The sequence below is a fragment of the Prinia subflava genome, chromosome 2 (genome assembly GCF_021018805.1).
Source record: "Prinia subflava isolate CZ2003 ecotype Zambia chromosome 2, Cam_Psub_1.2, whole genome shotgun sequence".
NCBI lineage: Eukaryota > Metazoa > Chordata > Aves > Passeriformes > Cisticolidae > Prinia > Prinia subflava.
In genome coordinates this window covers 77,762,218-77,775,992 of record NC_086248.1, presented here as the reverse complement: position 1 = coordinate 77,775,992, position 13,775 = coordinate 77,762,218, and the positions used below count along the sequence as shown (strand labels likewise).

At 41.1% G+C, this 13,775-nt stretch overlaps 1 protein-coding gene across 3 annotated transcripts in view; it reads right to left on the bottom strand.

The window, feature by feature from the left end:
• Nucleotides 1-3,640: 3,640 nt before the first annotated feature.
• The window catches only part of ZNF318 (zinc finger protein 318), a 33,088-nt gene continuing 22,953 nt past the window's right edge, over nt 3,641-13,775 (bottom strand). Inside the window, exons 9-11 of one of the 3 annotated variants that reach the window (XR_010079372.1) lie at nt 13,604-13,722; nt 9,804-13,222; nt 9,451-9,687 (exon numbers count right to left, since the gene is read on the bottom strand). Coding sequence is in view for 2 of the 3 variants with exons in the window: in XM_063390661.1 (XP_063246731.1) it covers nt 10,505-13,222; nt 13,604-13,722 (2,837 nt within the window). In the remaining variant the exon portion in view is untranslated. Of the gene's footprint in view, nt 7,779-9,450; nt 13,223-13,603; nt 13,723-13,775 lie in introns of those variants that run through there. The other 2 variants (XM_063390661.1, XM_063390663.1) reach the window with 2 other exon arrangements.

The window sequence follows — 13,775 nt, the reverse complement described above, 5'->3', positions numbered from 1 at the left end:
ACATTCTGCTCAGTTGCTGCTGCTGCTTGTGGTCATGATAATGCTTAGCCCTTATTTCCGAACCTTCTTTATTCCTTGCCCTAAATATAGGGTTTAATAGAATTCACAGGAGCAAGCAGTACATGAAACAATCCATTTAGTCACATGGACACTGTTCCTGTGTCCACTCCTGAATCTGCACATGTTGAGAAAGCAAGAATTTTGTGCTGAGGACATTTGCTGTCATCTACATTTACTGCTCAGATAAGCATCGCCACAGAAGGGCCGTATTCATCTTGGCACTCAGCTGATGACATCTGCCTTCTGAAACAAATGAATGTATTTCTCTCTTGGGTTCAGTTGTGCCAATACTGCAGGGTAGGGACAATTTGGAAGGCATCTTCTCCAGTCTCTATCACTCAGTTCCATAACTGCTTTTATGTCTCTTTCTGTGCTGTGAGAACCAGCAGTTTCTTGAAAAACATAAGGATCTCGTGGCTGGAGAGAAGAATAGTTGGAGGCATGATGCTAACCTAAGGAGTAGGCAGCTCCTGGGGACAGGGATGAGAGCTTTGCTTTGTCATTGTGTCTTATCAGTCATGATTATTTCTTTTCCTACCAACATAGGGGTTTTCACCACACAAATTTGACATGGGAGGTGTGAATGGCCACTGTGCAGCATCCCAGCTCCCCTAGAAGAAATTTATTTTGACACTGGACAGTTTTTGTTTTGAGTACAAGCATTTTTTTGAACAAAATAGTATTGTCCTGAGCAGTCTGCTGTTGCACAATGAGATCCAGATCTCTGCAGATGGGTTACTTCTGAAAGCAGCCGCCACTTGGACTTTAGGCTCAGGGAAGGGCTGTAAGTGGGATAGATTTCCCTGAGCTACACAAGGCTCTGCAGACTTGTCAACCTGCAGAACTGAGCAATTCTCCTTGTGTTTGTTCTCTCCCTGGGGTAGGTTTGTTACGGCTGTTTCCCTCCCTGCCCTCACTCACAAAGAGGTGTAGGACTGGGAGCCCAGTGTGTCCCTCAGGCAGCTTGACTGCAATGTCCTGGCTGGAGCTAGACATGACTCCCTACACTGTGTCACTGCTGGAAAAGCCATGTAGTACTGATTTCTCCTATGGGAAGAAGCAAACCAGCCCAGACTGCTGCTGTCCTGTTCATGGGACCCCTGTAAACCCCTGCTGGCCCCTTTAGCCCTGCAGGGATGGGGATGTATGAGGTGAATATTGGTCAGGTGCTCCTAGGCTGTTACATACAGGTTAAGAAAGTTGGCAGCCCATGGCCTGAGGCTCTGCAGCTTGAATATATTTATTCTGAGAGATATGAGGTGCTCCACTGCTTGGATGTCAGTTGTCATTAAACAAAGACAATTGGTTTCCTGTGTGCTTGCCTTTTGTGATGGATAGGTTTTGGTGTTTGAGATGCTATGAGCTCTGACTGAAGATAAACAACTTCCTCCTGTGCATATTCTCCCACAGCTAATAAAGCTGTAGCCCCTCCTTCAGCTTTGCACCAAAAGAACCTGTCACCAGTGTGGTGGAGGCTTGTTGAACTTGCCCAGGTCACTGAAGACACACCCTGATGCTTTAAACCTCACTTCCATAGGAAAGCTAGCCAAAGACAACAACTTTAAGGCAGACTTTATTTCATTACAGACCAATTATTTTTACAGGGTTTATACCACCCCACCTCAGGTCTTGCCTATGGGCACTGTGGTTGTCAAAAATCTCATGACAGAGTCATGAAATATGAAATCTGTATTTGCAGAACAGCGTGAAACATAGATGAGCGTTATCAGGTGCAGAGTGGTAAAGTGCTGCTAAGCACTTTTGTATTAAAATCGGTATTTTTACTAATTTCTCTGAGGATGCTGCAGTTGCTGCAGTGTCTGCATGCAACAGAATCCAGCCACTGTGCTGCAGCTAAAAGCCCACTGTCTGCCAAACATACAGCTGGATTTGCCAGGTATCAAGGAATGTCAGTTCTGGCTGGGAGCATGCTCTGGTTAGCCAAATGGCCTGTTGGTAGTACTAAATGAAACCAGACACCGTGAAAGATCAAGAACAGGACAATGACATTTGACATGTCCCCTGCTATTCACCCAGCTTCTGACTACTTTCGGCCCTCTGGACTTTCTTCAGTCCTTACTGCTGTGCCATCAGGTCTGCCTGAGAGGATCAGAGACAAGAGGGTACCAGGGCCAGGGGACAGGGGGACTGCCCAAGGCTGGTTATTGAGTGGATCCGCAGTCTGTGGGTGCCAGCAGCGAGCCTGGAGGTCTTGCCATGACCTGCTTGCCATGAAGTGGGTATCTGCAGCTGGAGGGAACAAGGATCCTAAGGCTACTGAATGAATGAGAATCTGTCCTGTTACTAAGGAGGCCCATGCTGTATGTCTTCTCTGTATGTTCCACTGCAGACCTTCATTCCAGAGAGGGGAAAAGGATTATGGTATTGGTCCTGTTTCCGTTTGCAGAAGTGCTGTTTTCTGGTTTTATATGTGTCTATCTGTGTGGCTGGCCATGTGCACACACATAGATGTGTTTGTGTGCTTACTGGGAGTACTCACACAGCCTTGATGCTGCCTTGACCTGGCGAGGCAAAGATGCAGGAAGCTTCACTTCTGTTGGGCAACCAGGTTCACCAACTCCAACTAACACCTCTACTGCAGGCAGGAGGTAATTTCTGCCAAAGAACATGGATTAAAATGCAGCCTTTGTGTGGCAAGTAATTTTTTCACTAGCTGTATAGACCATGTTCCTGAATATTTTCTGGAGCAGCCGGATCTCTGCTGCTGTGATGCTTTGATTACAATTAAAGTACAGGCCATCCCTTCTAGGCAGGCTGTATGAATCTACCCCTGGATTACACCTCTGTTAGCCAAAGGATGTCAGTGCTATGGTAATTAGTTTACCAGTCAGCCTCTGCAGTAGCAATTAAGGAAGGAGAAAGAGAAAGTGGATCAATAACACAACAAGCTAAGAGCTGGTAATTCAATACTTAAGATTACACTGATGGATATGACTGACTGTGTGATGTTACTGCAAAAAAAAAAATCTAAAATGTTCTTCCCTGAGGAGCAGCAACAAACTAGTTTGTGAGGTTTTATCATATATCAAGCAGGATGAGCCTATCTACACACTGTAAACCGATCTCTCACACATTATTTTTGAGAATAAGCAACAGCTATGATAAATCTTTGGAAAAAAAAGAGAATAAGCACAGGCTTTCTTTATTCTTTTACATGCCTGGCAGCTGCTGTCAGGACATTTTTGTTGGTGAAACACCGCACCACCTCCCTTGAGATGAAAACTTGTGACAAGAGTTAACAAGGCACTTCTGTGAATATATGACACTGAAGTTTGCATGAATAATTTAACAGGGTAGCTGAGTTTAAAAATAGCTGCAAGATTCCGAATGAAGTATAGAGATAGAAGCTTTAAAAAGCCCTTTTCCCTACTTTAAGCAGCTCTTCCAAGTGATACAGAAGGGTGAGTAAAGGCCCTATGAATCAAGAAGCTTCAGAATCTAGTGCCCTCTCCTGCCACTATTAATGCCTCGTAGTAGCCCGCACTTTTTCAGTCCTCTTTAGAGAGTAATTTTTAAACAAACAACACTCAGAAATCAGTATAATTTCATTAAAGTTTAATGTTTGTTTTTAAAATAACACTGTTTAATCGAGAGAAAGGAATCCACACATACAGAGTCTTCTTGGATGCTGGCAAAAGAGCTTAAATTAGAGACATATCCATGACCAGCAGGTTTACCCAGTAAGAATAGAGAGAAAGCCTCAATTATTAATCACATTAATAATAACAAGAAGAATGTGCCCTCATACCAAAGAGAGGAGCAAAAGATACCATTCCAGTCATGCAAATCTGCACTCACCTTCTCAGAACATGTTTCCAGAAGTCTGCCAATTCCACATAACAATTTCTTAGCTCCTGTGGAAAGTAATCAAGAGCGGCAAAAAACAAAGACTTGTTACAGCAAACTATGTCCATTCTAAAGTCCCACTTGCTGGAGCATCCGGTGGCTTTGACTGTTACAACCCCCAATCTTAGGCCCTTTTAATTGTTTCCCTCCCCTCTGCATCCAAACCTTTCAATAGCTAAGAGCTAGTGTGGAAGGAATTTGTCAAGCTGTTAGACTGGAATGTTAATGGGCAATGACTCAATGGGCCACTTGCAAAAGCAGGGTGCTTTGCACATTGTGCAAGGTCACAGCCCAGGTGCAGAGGCGGCTACAGCTGCGGTTTGAGCCAGGTAAGGGAGAAGCCCGATAAAAAGACCCTTTGGAAGCGGGGTAGCTGGGGAGGCATCGGGCATTCACACAGAGGCCTGAAGGTGTTCATCCCTCCCGACAGGGCATAACTGGCTAAGCTACACTGTCAAGAGAGGCAGCTGTCATGTCTTAGAAGGTGTCACAAACCACTAAGACCCCCAAAGTGCCCTCAAACTAATTTCTGAGACCTTTCACCTATTCCTTCTACCTTTCTTCTTCTCCTTATACATTTTCTTACATGTTATTTTTACACTTCTGTATTGTTATATTTCTACGGATAATAATCAAACCAGCTACATACCTCCTATCCTTGGCAGTCAAATTGTTCTGAAATAAACCTGGCATGTATATATAAACACTGGTAATTTAGTGTCATTTCACTCTAATCCACCCCAAGGGATGTATTATTAAGAAGAACATCAGTTATCCCACCTTCAAGGATGGGTCGTAACAGAAGCATAATACAAAATGTAAAAAAACAGCTGTCAATGAACACACTGTGAATGCAGTCAGTTCACTAGGAGAAAGGATTTGTGAGAAGTAGGATAACTAAAAGCCATGTATTTGATGCTTTAGTCTAGGATCCTAACCATATAAAGCAAAAGGTTTCATCTTACAAACCTGAAATAAACCTTCAACCTGTAAGCCTTTCTTGCATTCTGAAGCACAAATTCAACTCTTGGAGAAGTAATTACACATTATTTACTATCTTGGATGATCTCTCTTCTGTAGACATTGTAGCAGCTTGAGGCAGGTTGTCCATGCCTGTATCTTTTATCAACCGCCAGACAGATCAAATATGAATGACAAAGGACTCTAGCAAGGCAAATATGGGATTTTTTTTCACCCAGCCAAACTGATTCCATTGCATGACTTCACTGCACTGAATACATAAAACAGAAGTGTGAATTACTTTTTTAACCTTAGGTTGGACGTGACAGAGATACACTGATTTTGAACCATTCTCTTACCTTGGTAAAGCAATATAATGTGTGAAACTAACTAGCAGAGGACATGAAATTGAAACAGTGCCTGGAAAGCACCGTATCCAATGGGTTTAATTACATTAAGCCTACAGTTCTTCAGAGAAAATGCACTGATATTCCTTTGCTAATGGACTTTTTATTTTTTTCTTCACTAATCAAGCATGTCTAAATACCCATCTTGCAGGTGCCTAGCTACAAGATTCCTCTCATGTAATTACTGGCATTTACACTCAATTTCTGGTTTTTTCATCTCTGACAGGATATGAATACAGCCTAATGTGAGATCTGATATGAAGACCATCCCTATCATTTCTTTACCAGAGAGCTATTACAGGGATTTTTATCCATCACAGCTACCGTGGCTCCTAAAGTATTATTTTGTTTCTACATTCGTCTAAAGTTTGTAAGCAAATTAAACAGGGTGGTGACACAAATGGCTTGTAGTATTTCAGTGTTGCTTAGGTTTTGGCTGAAACTCCCCCACAAAAGCAGCTTCTTGAAGAAAAATTGTATTTGATTAAGAATTGAAAACATTACCTCTGCTGTCTGTAAAATGAAGATTCTTCAGTCAGGCTGCTGGGAAAGGGAATACTGTTTGCCTTGAAGCAGCTCTGATGCAGGTTTTATGTCCTGCAGGTGTTCCAACTATTCTCCACCACGTGCCCAACCAATCCTAATGGCTCTGCTCTCTGCATCCCCAGTTGATGGACAGCTTCCCTGGAATTGTGACAGCAGCTTGGCTCATTTTACCAGAGCCTATGACTGCTAACATACGATAACCAGCCTTCTCATCACAAGCAAGGTGACAGCCCAAGAAGAGGTGGAGGTGGGATCACAAAACAAAACCCAAAACCTAATTCTAACTGTGGAGCCTTGGATTTCTGCTCTAAGGCAGAATATAAATTCTGCAGCTGCGTTATTCTGCTCAAGTTGGCTACAAACATGAACACATCCATATTGTCTGAAAACAGCTGACAGAAAGGATAGTCTAGCAACCATAACTTGCATCTCTCTCTTCATGCCAGACAGAAGCAGAGGAGTCAAGTAAAATTTTATACTTTATACTCCCACACTGCTGGCATGGAGGCTGTTTGCACGTAACTGTGCAGCAGGCACAAAAGGACTGAATTCTGTCTCAGAGAATGATTTTGCTCCTTTCAACCTTTCGTCATGTTCTGACAGAATAATAAACCAACACAGTATTACATCAGGCACCGCATGAAAACCTGCCTCAAGTGATTCCTCTTGTCCTCTGCACTACAGAAATACAGTTTTGTCATGCTTTGGGATGCACTGGCTTGGTGGACGGTTGTGGGTTTTTTTAAAAAAAAAACCTGCTACCACCACTTACTTTCATAGGTATTTCTAAAAACTGTTTGGGGTTTACCAGGATAAAAAAAAAAAAAAATTACCTTTGCCCACATTTCCTACTGTTTCCATGAGAAAATTTAAGTTCTTTGTGAAGCTTCTCTTAGACAAAAATTAGGCATTTATTACCACCCTTGGCAAAAATTAAGAAATCATAAAACCACAAAGACTGGAGAAGACTTCTAAGATCATTGAGTTCAACTGTTAACCCAGCACCATTGTGTTCATCACTGACCCATGTCCTCATGTGCCACATCCACACTCTTTTGAATACTTTCAGGGATAATGATTCTGGAAAGTCTGTGCCAAATGGCAGAGACCTTATATCTTAATCTACTATTTATACTTTTTACCACTAGGGCATAAATGCATTTGGAAAAACTTTACTAACAGAATTATGGTTGCTACATTTCTTCCCTGCTCACACACTATTTAAAATTCTAAAACAACAAAAAATCCCCCCAAAAGCCTTTCTACTGCTTAGTTAAAACTTAGTCAAAGACAAGATTCCAGCAAGCTAGAAGGAAGGTTTACCTACCCAACAGACTACTCCAGGAAAAATTACTGTGTTTTGCCTAAAATATTTGAAGGTTTCTTCTCATTTCCAAATGTACATTCAAAGAGACTGGAAGAAGTATTAAAAACCCACCTGGCCTTAAAACAGATAGGATGACTGCAGCATTTCTATGTCTCTTCTTCCACTGCTTCTTAATCAAGCTTGGTTTTGCAACAAACTTCATCCAGGAGAAAGGATGTGCCAGCCTCCACTATGACAAACTAAAGGTTACAGCATGAAATGAAGACTTAAGAGTTAATCCATTGTTCTATGAATTTACTAGGTATTTGTGCCTGGTTTGAAGTAAAGATAGAAACATTCTAACTATATTTGTTTCCCTCCTATTAGAAGTTTTCTGAAAACCAGGAAAAAGGTGACTTCTTATGCCTTACGCAGTTTTTAGAGAATTAGTCAGCAAGGAGAGGTAATGTATTGCACCATTCAAAGAGACAAGTAAATCCCCATTAACTCACCCCTCCTCCTGAGGATCTGGAAGAGTCCAAGGCCAGCCTAGAAATTAGGCTTCCCAGTCAGTGCACTATGCTACAGCTCTGCCAGCACAGGGAACGAGTACAGTGGATAAATCATTTACTCTGGAAACCACAGGGAAAAAAAAAAACAAAAAAGAAAAGAAAAGAAAGAAAAAAAGAAAAAAAAGAAAAAATACATAAATAAAAATACATGCCATTTCATGAAATTACAAGGTTAATGCCTCTTGTGTGCCAATCTTCCTAGATGTCATCACTTACACCACCCACTATGTTCTTGCCTGTCCATTCCAGAGGTTCAAGGATTACTGTTTACTCCTTCCCCAAAAGAGACCAAGTTAATCTTCCTTCCAGGAGTAAAAAGCCCTACCTCCTCTCAGGGATAGAATAAAGAGCATGAAGAGAAGTAGTATTTAACTTAGACCACAGGAAGGTTCAGATCCTGGAAAGCTTTAGACATACACGGGGTAACAACTCCCAGTTTCTCCTTTGCAAAGTTGTTGCTTGCCCTTGGTGCTAGCTCCTCTGCATTCATGGCCAGCCAGGTTCAGCACTGACCACGACCACTACTTGCAGAAGCAACTGTAGAACACAGAACAAGGGTCCTGGAATTATATTGTCCTTCCCCCAAAAATGAAGTTATTTTTTAAAATTAAGTTCCACACAGATAACACAGCATTGAATAAGGTTGTCTGAAGAAAACTGTCCAGATTACTCCATTTGCCCCTGTATGCACTGAGACCTTCATGAAAACCAATCTGCAAAAGGAAACTAACCAGAAAGCATTTGTGTATTCCAAGACAGCACCATCTAGAGTGCACAACTCTAGGAACATTCAGCCTTCCCTTTAATATTTCCCTTCCCTGCACTTATATCTCTCAATACAAGGCAGGTAAGAAAATCAATTCCCCTCTTCCTCTGTGGATTTACAAGAAACCAGACACTTTACTGAAAAAAATGGAAAGAAAATGTGGGGAAAAATTTATCTGTCAAATGTAAACAAACAAACTCAGGTATATAACAAAAAAATACAGAAGAAAACCAAGAAGCAGCTACAAAGGACTTCTTTATAAACCAGGATTTAAGCAATCTTTAGTCATTGCCCAACTCCATCTTAAACTATCAAAGCATGTCAAACCTCGTTTTCTTTGGATTTGACAGTAAATCAGCTAACTGATGAAAGTAGGGCAATGATACTAACAAAGATTTCCTACAGTCAATGCAGTAACTGCTTAGCATCATAAAACCAGCTCAAAGAGACCTTCTCAAAACTCTCTTCCCTTCTTAATTACCTTTTTTCTGTTTTTACTTAACTACCCTTTTTACTGTCGACCATTTTTACTAGATTTCCAAATTCAGCTTAGACATTTCTTACATTTCTTGTATTAAAACCACTGCAAGACTCTGAGAAACATGTCATACCTTCCTCACACAGTCACAGAAATAGAAGACAAATGGTGATTTTGCTTTCTCCAGAGGTCCATATGCAGGTAGTGATTACAGAAATTCAAGTTCTGCTGGGGTCCCTCCCTGATGCCCCACCTCTGGTTTTACACAGGGTTCAGGACTTTAAAAAAACTTCCACTGATGATGTTGATGGTAGTTCTTCCACTGACTTCAGCTGGTTTTTATTGAACTGGTTTTTACTGAGCAGGCTAACCGTTGAATATCTTCATCTTCTACAGTTTCTCAATTTTATCAACTACTATAGGAGTCAGAAACTAATTGAAATAAAACAATTTTACTGAGTTAAGGAAAAAAAAAACCAAGAAGAAAGTCTTATTGACCTCCATATGTTTATTTTTTTAAACAATTTACAAATAAAAATGTTGTATTTATCCAAGGAAACACATTTAATACTTTAGTCTTTAACAAGCTATACAAATGAGAACCATCACACTCAATAGCTCAAGGACCATTCAGGGTAGGCATGCATGTGTCTGTATCACATGAAGCGAGTCCAATTCCTGACACCAGGGTTCTGATCTTCTGCTTCTTCAGAGCTGGTCAGCTGCTAAATGATTTAACACAAATAGTTACTGGATCACAATAAAATGAAAGAAAGCCCATTTCAAATCAGGTAAGTGACCTCAATGTGTCTGGTCCAGGTGTCAGGCCACAGAGCCTTACCGATTAGTTTTCTTCTCCAAAAGCCAGTCGGGACAGATTTTCTCCCCTTGCTTAGTGATGTGGCATCCATACATGTGCTTATACAATACAGTGAAACACCTCAAGTACAGATGTAATACAACAGGAATTACAAATCACAGAGACAGATACACAAACAAAATCACATTCTTGCATTTCAAACAACAAAAGTAAACAAAGCCATGCATTACAGTTCAAAGAAATTTTCAGTTTTAGTTCTTCTGCAAGTCTCCATTTCCTCAGTTCTAAATTGCTGTTCTTGAGCTTGTCTCAGCAGCTGAACTACTCACGGTGCTACTGACACAAACTGGGGAGCTGGAAAACACCCAGGAATGGTCAAAGAATAAAAGCCCCCAAAATAAAGAAGACACACACATTATAAACGAGATTCCATTTTAATAGCAGAGTGTAGAAAAGAACTTGTCAAAAGAATTCACATGAAAAAACATTTTACACAATTAATTATGTACAGAATAAAGTATGTGACTGCCTTCTGATGATTTACGTTTCACTTTAGTCAGGTCCTACCACAGAATGCAAAATACACCCAAAACTCTCAGCTGGAACAAAAAGAAAAACAAACAAAACCCATATACATAATCCCAGCTCTGGCTCCTCAAATATTGAGACTGGCTGGATTTACTTCAACCCACTGGGCTTTTTGCTATGCTTTCAGCAATTCCTCAATTCATTGCAGCTTCCAAACTACTGTCAGGAGCTTCTGTTTGCTCAGTCTTCTTGCTCTGGATGGTGCACATTCCCTTGCTTCCTGAGCCACCCACCTTCCCGTGTGCTTCTTTGAGCCCAGGCAATAAGGTTTCCACACACTCAGAAGCATGACTTTCTGTGCTGCCTCTGCCACAGCTCAGTGACGGCACTTCAACAGTGCCACCTTTGCTCTCCTTCACTTGCACAAGTTTCTCAGACGTGGGAGAAATGCCCTGCATTTCTAGAACTGGCATGACCACTTCTGTAGTGTCACTATTTGAGGTCTGTGATTCAGGCTGCAGCATAGGATTCTGAGAAATCTGTGTGCAAATTTTATTTTCACAACTACCAGAAGTCAATGTAGCAAAATCAGTTATCTCTGTGTCATTCACTGTTCTTTCAATGCCCAGTTTTTTAAGTTTACTGGACTCCAGCCTAATGGATGCAACAGTTTCTAGTTTGGTGGCTTCTTTTGCATTTTCCTTTAAAAGTCCTGCTGAAAGGATGCTGAAACATTCATGTTTTACCTTATTGTCCCCCAAATTGAAATCAGTGCTTTTTAACTCAAGCTCTGCTTTCTGACATGGAGTCTTCATGTGTTTCACATCCTCTGATGGTCTCTTGAGAAGAAAATTATCTAATCTTGCATCTGATCCAGTGGGTCCTAATGACTTTTTTTCATTTTCAGCTACTAATTTGAGACTGGGTCTGATTTCAACAATGTTCGAGCAGGTATTGAGTAACCGTTCAACTCCCTGCATCTGAGTTTGGTTATCCAACACTGTATGACCTGAAGGTTTAGGTTGAACTTCTTCCTGAGCTTCTAATAGGGTACTTCTAGTTTCTGTCTGTCTCTCTGTCAATTCTGAACCATTAACCTCATTACAACCAGAATTTATTTCTGGATTTGGAGTATTTGATATATCCCAACCACTTTCAGAACAAGAATGAGTTGTGACTATCAGTTCTTTTCCATTACTAGCTCTAGAAGTGCCCCAGAGCAAGTCTGGACTATCAGTTTCTGAGTGAGTTCTACAGTTACCATTTAACTTTTCCTGTACCAAATGGGAATTTCCCGAACTTTGAATTTCATTCTGTGTCTCAGATAACAAAGTCTTAGGGTGTAGGCTATGCTTAGGCTTTACTGCTTTTATTTGCCAGTCTTTTGTCTTTATGTCTTTCTCCAAGGTACCAGGAACATTTGTGTTTGTAACTGGAGTTTTATTTCCATCTTCCTGTCCAACCTTCTCTTGGACCTCAGTTTTCTGTAGATCACAGAATTCCAGACTGCCTGCCTGCTCTCCACCTCCTGTATCAACAAGTCCAATATCTGCAGGCATCTGGATGCCAGAAACAGGGTTTTTTTCTGATAATTCTGTGACTGCCACTTCTGATAGGTGGGGCTGAAGTGACTTCTTGTTCATTTCAGCCTGATTTTCAACAGGAACAAAACTCCCTCTCACTTGATTATTACATTGTGAGGAATCTACATTCTCAGAATCCTCTTTCAATGAGGATGAGCTACTATTTGTTCTGTGATTTGCAGATAAGTCTGCAGATTTTGTTATATTAGGGTTTTCTCCATTTGGAAGCGCAGAACTCACAAGCTTACTGTCAGCGGAACCCTTTCCACCACTACTGTAGAAAATATCATAGAGATCCTTAGCATTGGCTGTGGCCAAGCAAGAATTCCGTTTCTCTATCTTTTTGGCTTGTTCACTGAAAGCAGTTGAAGGTGGTGGTGGTCTCACGGGCGTTGCCAACATTGTCTGTTCACTTTCAGACACACCTGGAGCTACTTCATCTGCAGGGATGACAGCTGCTGGCTGGATTGCTGGTGGAGGACAGGGTGGAGGGAGTCTATCTGCAGTCTGAGAGGACTCATTTTTCTCTGCTGCTTTCAAATCCTCCTCCAAGCCTTTTAAAATGACTTCTTCTCCTCCAAAAGCTTTTGATATGATATCTGGAGGCAGTAGAAGATCTGCAGTTGTTTCTTTTACCACTGGCAGTGGTTTGGTGGTAGTTCCAGAGGATTTTATGGATAAAAAGGTGTTCAAAGGTGGTGGTTTACTAACTGTTGCAGTAGTAGACTTCCTGAAAATCATGGTGGGGACTGGTAGATTGGGGAGAATTTTTGTTGGTGTCGGTGTGGAAACAACTGGTGTCCATGGGCTAGTGTGTGGAATAACAGTTTTCCCAGACAGCTTGATTTCAATGGGCTTGATATGGGATTTCACAGACTGACACTTGTTATCCTCTTTGTTTCCTTCTGTATTCTCTTCCTTTGGAATAGCTCCTGGGGTTTTATCCTCTCTCTCTGTCTTTTTCCAGCTGAATTTCCCAAAGGAGGTCTGGCTTGGTGATTCCTTTTTAGATTCCTCTTTCTTTTCTTCTTTCTTCTCCTCTGTTTTCTCTTCCTTCTTTAGCTTTACCGTGATACCCATTTTTCGCCCAGAAGAATCTGTTTTGCCTTGAGTTTCATTATTCCCTTCTCCAGACTCTGGAGTACTCTTTACTTCCTCCTTCTTTATTATTTTGGGGTTTTTCTCATCCTTCTCTTCCTTCTGTTTCTCAACCAGTTTCCGTTTCAGCTCGTTTTGCCGCCTGCGCTCTGTTTCCAGAACTACAGCCAATCCAGCTTGACGGTCTAGATTTCTCCTCTCTTCATAGAGTGGGTTTTCATCTATGTATTTCTGTGGAAGTAAACAGCAACATTTTAGCCACTGTTTCTGTGAAAAATAAATACATAAATGCAGCTCTCTGACAATTTTGACTTGTTCAGCAAGTGCCATCTCAACACTAAGAGAACAGGGAACTTTTTCCTACCAAGAAACTGAGCTACTACAAACTGCTTGTAGCAGTGCTGTCACTTTACAGTAGACACTGTTTCAGCTTCATGCAGATAAAATATCTCTATGTAATGATGTAGTGGGAAGTTCTGCTTATTTAATTCAGTAGAATGTAGCCAAGATAACCAAATACAAGGAGTTAAATGTCATTCTTCAGGAAAGGAAGACAGAACAATTGGAAACCAATGTAGGGAATGTCTCTTTCCTAGTACACCAGTTACCAACCTTGTATTTCTCATTGTGGGGATGACTTTTCACATGCTGCTCTGCTGAGATTTGATCTCCAAAAAATTCCTGACAGAGCTGGCAATAATATCCAGTGATGGGAATCAGAAACTCAGAGCCTGAAAAGGCCAAAGCAAATTATCAGAGAAACAAAACTTAATAAATGCCAAGC